General features: G+C 34.7%; 1 protein-coding gene across 1 annotated transcript; it reads right to left on the reverse strand.

Moving 5' to 3' along the window:
• Positions 1–9,472: 9,472 nt before the first annotated feature.
• LOC110029080 (lipase-like) lies at positions 9,473–13,633 on the reverse strand. The gene is made up of 8 exons (XM_020731202.1): positions 13,068–13,633; positions 12,889–12,983; positions 12,691–12,794; positions 12,511–12,611; positions 12,264–12,367; positions 11,749–12,186; positions 11,056–11,187; positions 9,473–9,862 (listed from the first exon to the last, which is right to left on the reverse strand). The coding sequence occupies exons 1-8, from the start codon at positions 13,323–13,325 to the stop codon at positions 9,703–9,705; spliced, it is 1,392 nt and encodes a 463-aa protein (XP_020586861.1). The 5' UTR covers positions 13,326–13,633; the 3' UTR covers positions 9,473–9,702.
• Positions 13,634–15,944: the final 2,311 nt, after the last annotated feature.

Raw genomic sequence — 15,944 nt, forward strand, 5'->3', positions numbered from 1 at the left:
TGGGAGCTATTGATGCAGAGTGAGCATCATAATTGGAAGTTTCATTGCATAGGTTGATTTCAGAAACTTGGCTTGGGGCATGACCGGTCCTTGGCCTCGTTGTGCATGCACACAATTATAGTGGCATTTTTTGAACAACAAAGTGATAAAAAGGGGAAGACATGTGGCAAAGGTTTGCTACAAAAAATTTTGCGCATTAAAGCCTTCAACCTTATTTAATATTTATAAATAATATGTCTATGGTGCCTTGCCGCCAGGCGTTGTGATGTCATTCCTAAATATTAACTTTTTTGAGTGGATACCATAAATATTTTTATGGTAAGGCAATGTTGTGCTGCCATCGGGGTCAGGGTGCTTCTCAGTCAAAATGTTGGGCTTCAGCACTCACATTGAATATGTTCAACGAGCACCAAGGTGCCTAATCCAGAAGGCATGACGACATAAATGGTGGTGGTTGGTTTCGAGTGCAAGTCTTATCACGCACAAGGCTGCGATGTTATCATCAGGGCTGCAACGCTTGACGACTTTTTACCTTATATCTGATTTCCATACTTGAGATATTGATTGTGCTTGTGCAGGCTCAAGAAAGGCCCGAAAAAGCGAAACAAAATGAGAAAAACAAAAAAAAAATGATGCCAACAAAAACCCCAACAAGCGTGTTGTGTCCATATCGATGCAATACGCTTGTTGGCAATTTTTGGTTGCAACCAATGGGAATGCTTTTGTGCTTTATTATTCTAGGCCCCAATTTCTGACTAAAACTGGTGTGACATAAGGGAATCAGGAAGAAGGGAATCTTGCTAACATGCTCCACAAATGCCAAGTTTTCTTTCTAGTAAGAGTGAATCGGGGAGAAGGCAATCAAGCCTTAACTCTCGATCTCTATTGAGAAGGTCGATAAAAAATTCCTATGTTGGGCTTGAACTCCCAATCATGATAAAAAAAAAAATTGAATGGTGTGATGGATTAATTATTGATCTCAATTAGAGAAACCAACCAGAAAAATGTGATAGGCTTGAACTCTCAATCTTGATTAGAGGAACTAATTGGAAAAAGGTGTTCGGCTTGAACTCTTGAGCTCTATAAGAGGAATTAATTGGAAAAAAAGTGATGGGCTTCAATTCCCGATCTCGATTAGAGGAACTAATCAGAAAAAATGTGGTGGGCTTTAACTCCCGATCTCAATTAGAGAAACTAATCAGAAAAATGTGATGAGCTGGAACTCCCGATCTCAATTACAGGAATTAATTAAAAAGAGGTGATGAGCTTGAAATCTTGATATCGATTAGAGGAACTAATTAGAAAGAGGTGGTGGGCTTGAGCTGTCGACCTTGATTAGAGGAACCAATCAGAAAAAGGTGGACTTAAACTCTAAATCTGGATTAGAGTAACTAATCGAAAAGAGGTGATGGATTTAAACTCTCGGTCTCAATTAGAGAAACAAATTGAAAAAATGTGTCATGTTTAAGCTTTTGACCTCGAATCTGATTACAAGATCAAATTGAAAAAGGGTGGTGTTGATGGATCATAGTATGATGAGCCTTTTGATCATGCTGATCGACCAACTAATGTGATGTTTTTCTTGAAAAAGATGGATCTCGCCATAGCTACGTAGGTATTGAAACCAATCATATGTTATGAAGGAGGGGTAGCATTCTGAAAAGGGAAATGCAGACCAAATGAGTATCAAACCAAACATTGCCTGGAATGAAATACCTGAAAATAAGTCCTACTACCGAAGTGATCGAAGCCTGACGAGGCAACTTGGTCACTAAACCTCAAACATTAACGTCCCATGACGATTAAAACATGACATCTTGATCTAGGTTGCCATATAAATAAAATTAAAAAACAATCCTATTAAAAATAAAATAACTATTAAATAAACTAAAAGTCACAAAGCTCATAAAATTCAAAAGTTACTAAAACTTAAAGTAAACCCATATGAACAAACAAAATTAAACACAATTTGAACAATAATTCACCCCAGATTTAGAAAGATCTCTAGGACAATGTAAAATATGGTTGCTGAAAGGAATCTTTGGTTGAATTAAGCTATCTATCTTTTTTGACTAAGTAGATAGGAGACTGTGATGACTCAGGACGATCTAGCCTTGGGCATCTTGACCATGTATCATCATCATTTTCCTCTTGCTTTACACTCTCTACCTTTAGACATCATAAGACACTACGCTTAGTTTTATAATTATGTTAGCTTGTGCTTTGATGATTTCTCTGTTTGTTAGCTATAATTTTATTTTTACAAGTAAATCATCTTCATTTTCTTGCATATATTTTCTTTACAGGTTTCTAGGCTATCATAGTAAGCTTAGGATATGCTAACATTATTTTATGGGGCTATTGTACTTAAATCTAAGAAGACATAGCAACATAAGTTTTCTTTCCTACCGAGTCTTTTTCTTTTTAGCGTTAGGGTGTCTGTCATGGTTGGTCAATCGTTGGCATCCAAATTATCTAAAAGACGATGGAATTGAAGTGAAGGATGAACACAAATAAACAAACAATGATGTTCAAAAGACACATTTGACCAACGAGTCTAATGTAGGTTTAAAGACGATACCCTCTTGTCGTCATTTTGTTGTCCTATGTTTTTGCTCAATATGTCTGACCAAATTTTAGGTTAGTGCTTGGTTTGTTCTTTTTGTCTGGATTATCGGCAGGCTCCATACTGGCATATTTTCTACCCAAACTAAATAACTTCAACCATTTTTTTTAATTAAATGAAACAAACAACCAAAATAAATTTGTACGACCTTAGAACATCATGCATTTAACATAAATCAAATTGACATCAATAAAAATTGAGTAGAAATCTCTTTTATGATTTAGGAATAGCTACAGAGAGATTACTTTAGGCATAAGCATTCTATATTGTGTTTACTTCTTATTTTCAAGCCTTCACACATTGCACACAAAGGGATGATTCGTCCTATGAGGACTACCACCTTAGAAAGTGAGCCTGCCTTTACTTATCAATTAGTCTTATGAATAAATCCTCTAAACATTGATCATCAATGACTTACATAACTTATACACAACTTGTTATGATCACTCGGAACTAAAAGTTAACACAAAATAATAAAACACATAAGTGTAGTGATATGTAAAATGATTAAATAATAAATTACAAAAATATATTTACATACGTCTTAGAACAATGTGCTTACCAGTCATAGTTCGACAACTTGATTTATAATCAAGTTGTAAGACTTACTATTCCACATAAATAAGAAAAAATCTTATCTTGTACTCATTATGACTGATCATGCATGATTTTATCACGATTATGTGGTTTAGATGACGATCACTTCTAGGTAGGGTTATAAGTCTATTATATGTGTTTTGTTTGTGTTCTTTCTCCTCCTTTAGACTAGGTTTCCAAGGTTTCACTTCTTTAAGTGAACTCCGTCTTAGTTTAAGGATTCTGAGATTATTTGTCTAGTTTCAACATAAATTCTTACCTCCTAAACTTACTTATGATCATATATCGTGTGATCTAAGTCCTAAATAAAACATCAGATAAATTACTTTCAAAGTCATTAAAGCCAAATAATAGGAGAGTGGAGATATCACAGAGTTCCTCAGTATCTTCAACATCTACTTTACTTCCTTTGGCTTCCATAAATAAAATGTTCAAATTTTGAGCCTCTCCTACTTGATATTCATAATTATCAATTATGGAAACTAAGCTTAGAATCTCTTGAAGACAAAACTCCAGCTTTAATCTTGGGCATTCTTAAGTAATTTTTGTTGCTTAAGATGTAATTAACTATAACAGTTTGCTCTCATCGGAAGTTTGTAACTCATATTTAATCTAAATCCTATATAGTCTTTGGATTAGATATTAGAAAGATTTATCTATTTTAATTGCAGACCTTGCAAATATTCAATATCTCTTAATTTAAGTAATTGAACTCATCGTAAACGATATTTCTATCTTTCGAGATAGTACATTACCTTTGATTCCGTGTTTTATTATTTAAATAATGAAATCCTCAAATCTATATATTTCTATAAAGACCAATGTCGAAAAAATAAAACTCACATAATGCTTTTTAATCCTTGTAATTTGATTAACTTTAGTGTTTATTTGTAGTTGCAACAAAAGGACAAATCAGTTTATGTTTATATAACCACATCTTTTACAATTAGAGAGAACTTCGTAACTTAAAATATATAATAGATAGTTCTAGTTGATTCAGACCCAACAATTAAAATTGTTAACTTCTAATATATTTATTCATGTACATTCAATATATTTTAATTGAGCTAAAACTTTTTTTTTTTTTAGTTCTTCAGAATTATCCAGCACAGTTCTTCAGAATTATCCAGCACACAACATAATAAATCTTGACTAATCTACATATTAAAAGAATATAAAAGGCTTAACCCCCATCTTACAAGATTTGTTTTATAGAAATAATTGAAAGGATGCTATTGGTAATGGTTCTATTAAGGAAATGTTCCATCCAATTATGCTCATAGAGTCATTCAATCAAAGTAAAAAGCAGAACTTCTGTTAATTGAAGCATAGCCTTTCATTTCGCTCTCATTGAGAACAACATATTGTGCAAAATAATGTGAAAAATAAAATCACAATACAAATAAACAATCAGATACAGTGTGATTTATGTGGTTCAGTACAAAATTAGCTGCGTCATTTGGGGGAGGTTATTCCACTATAAATAAGAGAGGATAGAGCATACTGATAAATAATAAAAAAATGATCTATTTATCCCCTTTTAAACAATTAAATATAGTATGATTTATGTGGTTCGGTGCAAAATTACATGCGTCAATGGGGAGAGATTATTCCACTATAAATAAAAGAGGATTATAACATGTTAATAAAAAAATGATCTATTTATCCCCTTCTACGTATAAGACAAATACAAATATTTTCACCTCATCATTTTCAGATGATGGGAGATGGCCCTAATACCAAAACTATTGCATAAAGATGGTTGCTTACATAACAACCTCTCAAAGAGATCAAGTCTCGCATAATTCTTCAAAATGCACGGGTGAGCAATCAATCATGAACCCAGATGTTCATCAAACTCCTACAATATGTGAACTTCTTGACTGGTAGTACCTTTGTGAGCATATCCGTTGGATCCTTGATATCTATTTTATTCAACAGAACGTTCTCGTCATCAATCAAGTCCGAACAAAGTGGTACCTCATATCAATGCGCTTGGTATGGGCATAATAAACTCGATTTGTGGTCAAGAATATAATGCTCTAACTATCACAGAATACCGTCAAAGACTCTTGATAAACTCCCAAGTCATCTGGTAGGCTTTACATTCATATATGCTCCTTCATTATCTTCAAGATTGCCATATATTCAACACCCATGATAGTCAAAGAAACTGTATACCGAGGAATTGAATTGCAACTGACTAGATCTCTTGAAATAATAAGTAGTAATTTTTAGACCTACGACTATCCATATCACTTTGTGTATCTTACACCCAAATTAGCAATAAATGACGGTTTCTCAAACATCAATCTGAGATCAACTATACTCATTAGATACCTCAACTCTTCATAGTCTGTCAATGACTCCATCATGGGCGTGAACTTGCTCACAAAACCAACCTCTTATACAATGTTTGATCAAGTACAAAGCATACATCAAATTGCTCAATACATTAGCATAAAGAATCGATCACATATCTTTCTCTCCTGATCTTCTTTAGGACACTAATTTAAACTAAAATGAAAGTGAGATGCATTGCTCGAGAAATCATCCCTCGACTTTTTTTATTTCCTTCTGAACATAAGTTCCTCATGAGAACTAAATATTTTTAGTTGTTTTGTCCTTGAGAATCTCCATGTATGAATTATGTGAGCTTTCTCAACTCCATCTCAAAATATCTGGAAAATTGCTTCTTCATCCTATCAATCTCAGTCTTATGGATGTCAAAAATTGACCCCACACCAACTTGACTAAGAAAATCTAGGTTGGGATTGACCCAAATAACTTTTGGGTTAGGTTGAAGTAAGATTTTTAAACCCTTAATTTTTGGGACCCACCAATCCAAAATTTACCATCCAACCTTAAATATGCTTGAATTTGATCCGTATATTAAAAAATGACCCAAGTGTGACTCAAAATTAACCCAATTTTGACTCAATTTTGATCCAAATAGTTGTTGCACTTATATTAAATGGGTTAGAAGTTCAGCTTTGAGTTACCCGTGTTTGGGTCAAGTCGAGTTCAAGTTAAGATTTTCAACTCATAATATTATGATCAGGTTTGGGTTAAATCTATTTGAGTTATGTCAATTTTGGGTTGGACCTGAACCCGACCCGCAAACCTAAATTAACACCCCTACTTAGCTGACTCATAAATGCAACCAATATGTCATCAACAAATAGAAACAAATAGATGAACTCACTATTGACCAACTTCTTAAAATATGAACAGTGATCGTATGGGCTCTTCCTGTACTTTTGTCCCATCATGAACTAATCAAACTATTTATATCATTGTCGTGGTGATTGCTTCATCTAATATAAAGATTTTTCTAGTCTGCAACCCAAGTTTTTTTATGCTCCATATCAAGGTGGCTACAACATATAGATCTTCTCTTACAATTCCTCTTGTAGGAATGTTGTCTTCCCATCAAGCTGCTCCAAAATCAGACTCAGCCATGCAACAAGTTTTAAGAGAGCACGAATTGAGGGATGTTTGATCACTAGAGAAAACACATCATTATAGTCAATCCGTTTTGTTGTGTAAAGCATTTTGCTACCAATTTTGCCTTGTACCACACAATTTCTCTGAGATCCTTCTCTTTTTACATATGCTCATTTGCACCCTATGGCTTTTCTTCCGGGAGGAAGCTTCACCAATCTCTAGGTAGCATTCTTTTGATGAGGGTCCATCTCTTCATCCATTTTTTCTCTCCAAAAATAACTAACTGAGTTCTCTATAGCTTCCTTGTAGTGACAAAAACTTTTAGCCTTTATGACTGAAAGTACAAATGCAACATGATCCCTCAACCAAGTTGGTTTTGGGATATTTTGGCGCTTTGTCCAACTCCTAACAAAAGATTCCTTCACAGGGGCCTCATCCTCAATATCTTCTTCTACAATATCCAGAGCATTGTCAATACGTACCTTCCGAGCTACAACTTAATCAAGTACCTGAGTAACAGGGGGCGATTCTATAGAAAAAACGAATTTTCATCAAACTCCAAATTTTGTTGCACATCTGTGGTCCCAATAAAATATCCACTTGCTTTGAGTCTATAGGCTTCAACAAGCTTTCCTCATCAAATGTAACGTCCCTACTAATAATAATCTTCCTCTCCCCCTGATCATAAATTTTAAAGCTCTTGACTCCAAATCTAAAGCCAATGAATATCACATTCTTTGCTTATGATTCTAGTTTATCATTATGCTTGTGATAGCAAATTAGACACCCAAACATACTATGTGCTAATAATCTCTAGGGGGATACCCAGACCATATCTTTTTTGGGGCCTTCTTCCCAATAGTTGTAGAAGATAAACGATTCATTAAGCACAAGCATAGTCTATGGCCTCAGACCAATAAATTTTATTAAACCCAGCATTAGACAACATTCATCAAACTTTCTCCACCAAAGTCTAATTCATCCGTTCTGCAGCTCCATTCTGTTGCGGTGTCTCTCGAATAGTGAAGTGGTGCTCTATATTAGTTCTTTAGAACTCCTGCGAGAATGCATCTGATGTGTATTCACTCTCATTGCCTGATCTAATATATCAAAAAAATTTTACTAGTATGAGTCTTAATTCACTTCTTACAAGTCATGAAAATCTTCAACAGCTATATTCTCATCTGAATCTGCCTTGTCGCACCTCTCCACATCAAGACTGGCCTTCTCCCAAGTGAAAACTCCCTTTTCCTACTTCGTCAATATTAGAAAATCTTTTTTCTAATGGAAAATCTCTAAACATAAAATAAATTGATTTTTCCCAAGAGTGTGCTCGTGAAACTTGTTCCGCTTTTGAGAAGTATCGCTGCTACCATCATTCTTTGCCCAATTCTTATTATTTTCAAATCTGTCAAGTTAGAGTGTCTCAGCTGACTCCATCTTTACGGACTCTTTACACCTTCGACGAAACTCATGGTTTGATAATGATGTAGTCACCTCGCCATAATTTAAGATCTCATTCCTATGAATGAGTGTAATCGTGAAGTTTTCATGCTCATATAGAAAAGAATTCAACAAAAAAAAAATGTATTGTCTTTATCTCCAACCTCTTCATTTAGAATATCAAAAGATTTGTAAAATTATTCAAGTGTTTATCAATAGTAATTTTGCGTCTCATAAAAACAGATTCAATGTTTTATACTAAAACAATTCTCCATACTCTTTGTGAGAAGTTTGCTCTCCAGCATCCACATTTTATGCAGAAGTCTTCATCATCACCTCATATTTAATCTCTTGAGATTAACAAATTCAAGTCAAGTCACAAACACTCGGGTTTCATCTTCAACCAATTTCTTTCTGACATCTCCTCTGAATGTTCATCGAGATCAAGAACTTCTCTATATTCAAAGAGCACAAGTTCATCAAGATCAAGAACTTCTCTAAATTCAAAGAAAACAACGCATCTATAATCTCACATCTCCACATGCTAAAATTCTCTTTGCCACCAAATCTCGTCACTTGGATTTTGATGAGATGTACAACCAACCAATGAATTGATGCCTTTGCCACCACTGTGGTAGATGTTGAAATATCCGATGACATGCTATTATTCATGACTCCACCAAATCTCTAAACCTAACTTGCTCTGATCTGTTTGTTTTATGTTTGCGACTTCGATGGAATCGTCCACGAATCACACCAATCTGGTTCTGATACCAATTGTTGTTCAAATCAATGCGGAATACAAAATCACATAACAAATAAACAATAAAACACGATGTGATTTTCGTGATTCGACACAAATCCGCCTATATCCACGGAGAGAGGTTATTCCACTGCAACATGGGAGAAAGAAAAGATTGTTGAAATCGGGTTACAACTCCACATTAAAAAATCAGTCTTAATCTCTTTTATAAGTAAGAGAGGATTACGACATACTAAAAAAAAAGAAAATGATACATTTACCCCCTTCTACAATTAAGTCTCTAATACAACACAACACAACAAATTTGGAATACTCATTAAAACTAATGAACAACACACATGGAAAACAAATAGGAGAGGTTGATAGGAGAAACCCTTCCACAATGACTAAATATTAATCTTTCTCTCCAACTAAGTGCCTCAAAATCACAGCACTTCCCCCCTTTTCTCATGTTAAGAAAATGAAAAAAAAAAAAAAAAAGCACAAAAGCACAAATATCATGCGTTCGTTCAACAAGTATCTGCTCTAATCATTTAAGCCTTATAATTTTTTTTTATCTTCTCCTTTCAGTCAAATTTCTACAATCAAAACACAACTTTGGGATCACCATCATAGAATCTGCATATTTCCATAACTTCAATCATCAAACTTTGAGAAAATTTATCAACAAATCCGAACCAACAGATCTTTACAGTTCATACAGATGAAACAATACAGAGACATTAATGAAGTTCCTACAACCAGAAAGCTCTACAGTTTTAATCATTCAATCTCTTCTTAATATCAAGGGAAAAAAAAAAAGAAAGAAAGAAAGAATGTGATTCTATTAATCGTGTTGGTTAGGCAAAATCGGTGGTGGAGCAGTCCTAAACGCATGCTTTCTGCAGCGTTGGAAGATACCATCATAAAGGAGATCAAACTGAACTCCTGCTCTCTCTCTGTTAATTATGAAGAAGATGTGATCGGCTTCAATTATTTTGTAGTACCTGAATGGAACCAACATTGTCAAAATTAATCTCATGTTAATGAGTTGGTAGCCATCAATATCATGCTAATAAAACTTTAGTATTTTAATAAAAACTATCACCATACTAATAAAAATCTATTAACATTTTAACAATATTATTATATTGTTAATAGACACAAGACATGTTTAACTACACATCAAGAAACTTTTTGGGCTTTTACATTTAAATGAAATGCAAGCCTTTATACCTTCATGTGCTCTATATCATTTTATTTTTTTTTTTTTGCAGGAAAGGATTTACCAAAACTAGATAAATTAACCTGATCTTCAGACATAGAAAATAAAGGCTTGTTTGAGATCAATTTTCCTTTTTGCTTTTGTTTTTATTTTATTTTTTATTTTGTTTTTAAAAATATGTTTGTTTAAGATGTTCTTTACATGTTTTTATATTTTGTTTTTAAAAAATAAATTAACATGATTTTAAAAATATTCAAAATAACTTCTTATTTTGAGTGTTCTTAAAATAATTATAACTTAATCAAATTGTCAAATATGTTTTTTATTCCAAATGAAATCATAAACAACATAAAATAAAAATAAAAAAATAGAAAATTAAAATTAAAATTGATCCCGAATTGCCCTTAAAGCTTTTTTTTTTTTTTTTTTTTTTTGGGTGGGTGGAATTAGTCAATTTTTGTTTTTATTTTTTTGTTTTGTTTATTTTTTATTTTTACTTAAAATGAAACATATTTGGTATATTATAATATGATTAGTTATATTTAAAAATAATCAAAATAATTTTTAAATATTTTGATTGTTTTTAAAAACAAGTTAATTTGATTTTAAAAAAAAAACAAGTAAAAAATAGACTAATCAAACATGTTTTTAAAATAAAATCAAAAGTGATAACAAAGCCCTTAACATAGAAGATAAAGTTATTTTTAAAAAATGTTGAACTAATAAGAATCCCTTGAATGAAGGAAGGGATTTTATGATTGAAGCAGTGCAACTTCCTCTCTTTCAATTTCATAGATTCACCATAAAAAATTGTCAAACTTTAATTTTTAAATGACCTATTCTATTACTAGTAGATGAAAATGATTAAACTTCAGATTTACTGCAATGTTTGGTACTAAAAATTAGTAACACTTATGATAACAAAAAAGAACTGAGAATTTTATGATATTTCAATAAAGGCAGAACAAAACACACCATATTCCAGGCTGAAGAGGGTAACACTCTGAATCGTCCACAACAAGATGAGATGGCTGCTCCACTGGAAATCGAGGGTGCGTCATAGATATTGTGTTCAGAGCTCCATCATTATCCCACCAATCCTCATCTCTGCAATCAATTTTTTTTACAAAACAAATTTCTGAGCAAGCCGACTATAAGATTTTAATTCTCAATCTATATCTGATAGGAGTGTAAATGAGTAAAGTCAAGCTCAAGCCACCTTCGACTTAAGCTTGAGATTGATTAATCAATCAAATTTAAGCATAATGTCAAGCCTAATTCTACAAGTTTGAGCCAGCTCGGCTAATGAACTGGCTTGTTTAATATGAAAGCGAGAAAATAATATTAATTCAAGTCAATGCTATCATAAAATGACAAATAGAGTGTGCATTTAAGAGATAAGCAATAAGAAATCACTAGATATAAAATATAAAATATAAATTTTTAAACATTATTAATAATTTAAAGATATTCTTGAATTTCAATATATTTTGAATATGATTTGTAAACTGGTCGGCTCACAAGCTAATGAGTCGAGTCAAGGTGGCTTGAGCTTGACTTGTTTTGCACATCAAGCTCAGTTCAAGAGCCACTTATCAAACCGAGCTCGTGCCAGCTGATGAGTCAAATTGATTCAAATACACCCCTAATATCTGCTAATCAACTCACCTATATCCCTTGTATGGCAAAGGCAAATCCGCCGGGTGCCGCCACATTGTCATCTGAAGAACTCTTAAAAAAAGCATTGGGTGAATTCCAAAAATGCTGGATGGAACAGTGAGCCCCATAAACTTCTTAGTCCTTCTAGTTGCATAACTGAAGTAATAAGTGTTTGGGAATGTTCTGAGTGTGCTGTTCTGCTTGATTGTGCCTTCTATAGTGAGATCTGGCAGGATCCAATCACCAGTAGCAAAAGGCCCACTGTTTCCAAGGAGAAGATCTATAAGTCCTGTAATTCCTGTTCTTCTCCATTCCACATTAAAATGATCAAATCCAAAATTATAGTAGTTCTTAAGCCATGAAATGTTAAGCCAGTCGTAAATGCTGACTCCAACCCGAGCAATTTGAAGCAGGCATATTGGTTTCATGAGTTTCCAATTATCAGGCCTGTAATTTAAGGGTTTCTAACTGAGAATCCGAGCACAAATTTTGATGAAAATGGATTATAGATGGTTAAAACTTACTGCATTCCATCAAAGTAGGTTCTTGTTGTTCCATTGAGAGCTCCAGATAAGGAGGTTACACTCAGAATCCAATCTTCAGAAGTGTTCTCATAACCTTGGAATTCCTTGAGTCATAACATCAAATAATTTGAGTGCTTATGCTTGGAATCCTGAACAAAGCTTTCACTTGTTCTCCTCTAAGTCAAATTTTATTTCATATATAGGTATTAAAGTTGATTATAAAGAGAATTTATTTGGCAGTTACTACCTTGTCAGCTAGCATTTGCTGCAAAACACGAATAACCTGCGCCCCTGCGGAATGGCCAACAAAGTGAATTGGATGATGCTCGTCCCATATAGCATAATTCCCTGTTTTTGTTTTTTCAGAAGAATAAAAAATTAAAAATCAACAATATTGGACAAGATGACTGAAATATAAAAATCCTACCTTGTTCATAGATTTTTCCAAACTGTGAGTGGCCATAGATTCTGCTGTGCTCTTCTCCATAGTCCACTCCCCCTCCCTTCAAATAATAGAACAATTCCCTTGCCCTGAATCCAAAAAACTCAATCTTTATAAACTCATCATCAGAGAAAAAAACAAAAAAAAACACAGAAAATACTAAAAATAATTCATTTAACATACCTATCATGAATACTTGTTAGAGAGCCAAGGTCAGGCACAAGCACATGGTCGTCTTTCTTCTCTGCTCCTGCAAAGTAGGACAGACCTCCTAGCCTCTGCAACACAATCCGACTCAACATAATTAACTAGTCGCTCTTCAGACATGGATTTATATTAGAAAAACGGAATAAAAAGCTCACCCCTTTACCAAATCCAAATATTCCATGAACCAAAACGATTGGTGGAACTGAGTCATCAACAGCCGCCTCTATCGATGGCCGTCTTCCATTGATTTCTTCCACTGGGGCGTCGAAGCTTGTCGGTCGAAGGGAGCTGGTCAGAGCCTGTGAGAGGTCCCAAGCAACGGCTGAGCTGAATATGTAGAGCCCAAAGAGGAGATGAACCATGGAGCTCAGGAAGAGCTCGGTGAGACTGAGAAATCCCAAGAACTTTGACATTGAGACTCTCCTACTGTTGCGCTAAATTGGCTCAGAAAGCTGAGGAAGAATAGGGCGATGGAATGTGGATGGAGTAAGCGAAGGAGGGGAAATTGAAGCGATTACTTTCCCTATTGAGAGGGGAAGAAGAAGAAGGAAGGGGAGGCGTGCGAACGCAAGAAAGCAGAGGAAGTACTATTTGAAGTAATATAGAAATCTGGACGTGTCTGGTCGCCGGCACTTCTCCACTTCCCACCACATTTTTCTCGCGTGCGGCTCACCAAGGGCCGTTTGGGGCTGCTTATTTGGTGCGGTGCTATTTGAAGATGTGGGAAGAAGTGTTTGATTACTGGGCGCTGCAGATTATTCAATAATATGATAGAAATTCTTATTAAACGTGGTACCCCCACTGTCCTTCTCTTGCGTCTCCATCTGTCCTAGATCATCTGTCCTAGATGTCTGCCTCTCTTAGTTGTGAGCATGGTGCCTCTCTCTTGCGCTTCTTTCCCTCTCTCCTGTCTCTCTCGCGCTTCATGTTATCTTTCTTTTCCTCCCTGAAATTTCTGATTGTTGTGCGTTGTAAGTAATTCATGTAGTAATTTTCGATGAAATAGTTTTCTTTATGTGATTTTTGGCTTTCTCATTTACATTTTGTTGTGAGACGTTTGTGATATTTGCGATTTGTAACTTTCTGATTTGTCATTTTCGATTTGAGATTTGGGATTTTAGTCTTGCAAAAAAAAATTTTGAAAAATGTGGAATAGTGTTTGGAGAATGGATGAAAGACTTGATATGCAGATAGCAATATTTTCGTTGCCCTGTATGTAACCAGTCGAATATGGGATGGCCTTCTATCATCGCCTTCACTGATTATTGAGTGGGATTTTGAAAAATGGATGAAATAGGTTGCTTGATTTGTGCATAGCATTGCTTTGGGCGGCCTCAAAATTATCTATAGTGTTTATTATTTTTTTTTTTTTTTTTTTGCTTAAATTATAAAAATTAATTAATGAATGCGGGTGCTTAATTTGTAGATCGCAACATTTCGGATGCCTTGTATGAAATTGTCTCAAATGAAAGATATGGGATGAGATTGTATCACTTCCTTTGATGTTTGAGTGAGAAATTGAAAAATGGATGAATTAGGGTATTTGATTTGTACATATCATTGTTTCGGCCGCCCTATATGTAATTGTCTCAAATGAAAATATGGGATGAGGTTTTATCACTTTCTTTTATGTTTGAGTGTGAATTGGAAAAATGGATGAAATAGTGTGCTTATTTTGTAAATAGCAACATTTGGGTGTCATGTATGTATTTGCCTCAAATGAAAAATATGGGATGGGGCTTTATCACTTCCTTTGAGGTTTGAGTGAGAATTTGAAAACTGGACGAAATTGGGTGTTTGATTTGTACATAACATTGTTTCGGCTGCCCTCTATGTAATTGCCTCAAATGAAAAATATGGGATGGAGTCTTATCACTTCCTTTGACATTTGAGTGAAAATTTGAAAAAATGGATGAAATAGAGTACTTGATTTGTACATAACATTATTTCGGGTGTCTTGAATGTAATTTCCTCAATTCAAAATTATGAATTTTATGTTTGAGAGATAATTTGAAAAATGGATGAAAGAGGGTGCTCAATTTGTAGATAGCAACGTTTCGGGTGCCCTGTATGTAATTGCCTCAAATGGCAAATACGTGATGCGGTTTTATCACTATCTTTCATGTTCGAGTGAGAATTTTAAAAATGGATGAAATAGGATGCTTGAATTGTTGTTGGCAATGATTTCTTCAAATTACATATAGAGCACTCAAAACTAATGACTGTGTTGTGGGTTGTGATGCCCATGTTGTGGGTTGGGTTATTTTGGTGTCGTGTCACTGTGGTGTGGTGCATCTGGGATATGTGTGGAGGTCTGTTTGGATGGTTGTGGTTTGGTGGTTGTGGATTGGGTGGTTGCGGTGTTGTGTCTTGTGGTGTGGTGGCTGTGGGATGGGTGTGGAGGTGTGGTTGAGTGGTTGTGGTGTGGTGGCTTTGGGTTGGGTGGTTGTGTTATTGGCTATGGTGGTCGTGTTGTGGCTTCTGGTGGTTGTGTTGAGGGTTAGGTGGTTATGGGGGTTGTGTCATGTGGTGTGGTGGCTATGAGATGTGTGTGGTGGTTTGATTAGGTGATAGTGGTCTGGGTGATTGTGGATCTTGTTGTGTTGTGTGTTGTGGTTGTTGTTAAACTTTAATGTTTTGTTTTTTATGTGCTAGTAATGCAATGGTTAAGATTAAAGAGGTCCATGTGGGCTGAGAAGCTAAACACATATTTTGAGACCTCTATCTTAACGAGGTTGAGCTGGGAAATAGACCCACCACTTATTTTAGCAAGGAAGGGTGGCAAAATATTATGAAAAAGTTCAAGGAAGTGACAAGAAAAGAGTATGACGATCTGCAGCTTAAGAAAAAGTTGGATGAGTTAAAAAAGGACTAGGAATTATGAAAGGAATTAAAACGGGGATCTACGGGCTTAGGTTGGGATCCAATCAAATGGACTATTGATGTTTCATAGGAATGGTGAGCTGAGAAATTGGAGGTAACAGCTTATCAATGAAAAACTTTATTTTCATTGTTTTCTCTTCCTTAATTGT

The sequence above is a fragment of the Phalaenopsis equestris genome, unplaced genomic scaffold (genome assembly GCF_001263595.1).
Source record: "Phalaenopsis equestris unplaced genomic scaffold, ASM126359v1 Scaffold000545, whole genome shotgun sequence".
NCBI classification, from domain to species: Eukaryota; Viridiplantae; Streptophyta; class Magnoliopsida; order Asparagales; family Orchidaceae; genus Phalaenopsis; species Phalaenopsis equestris.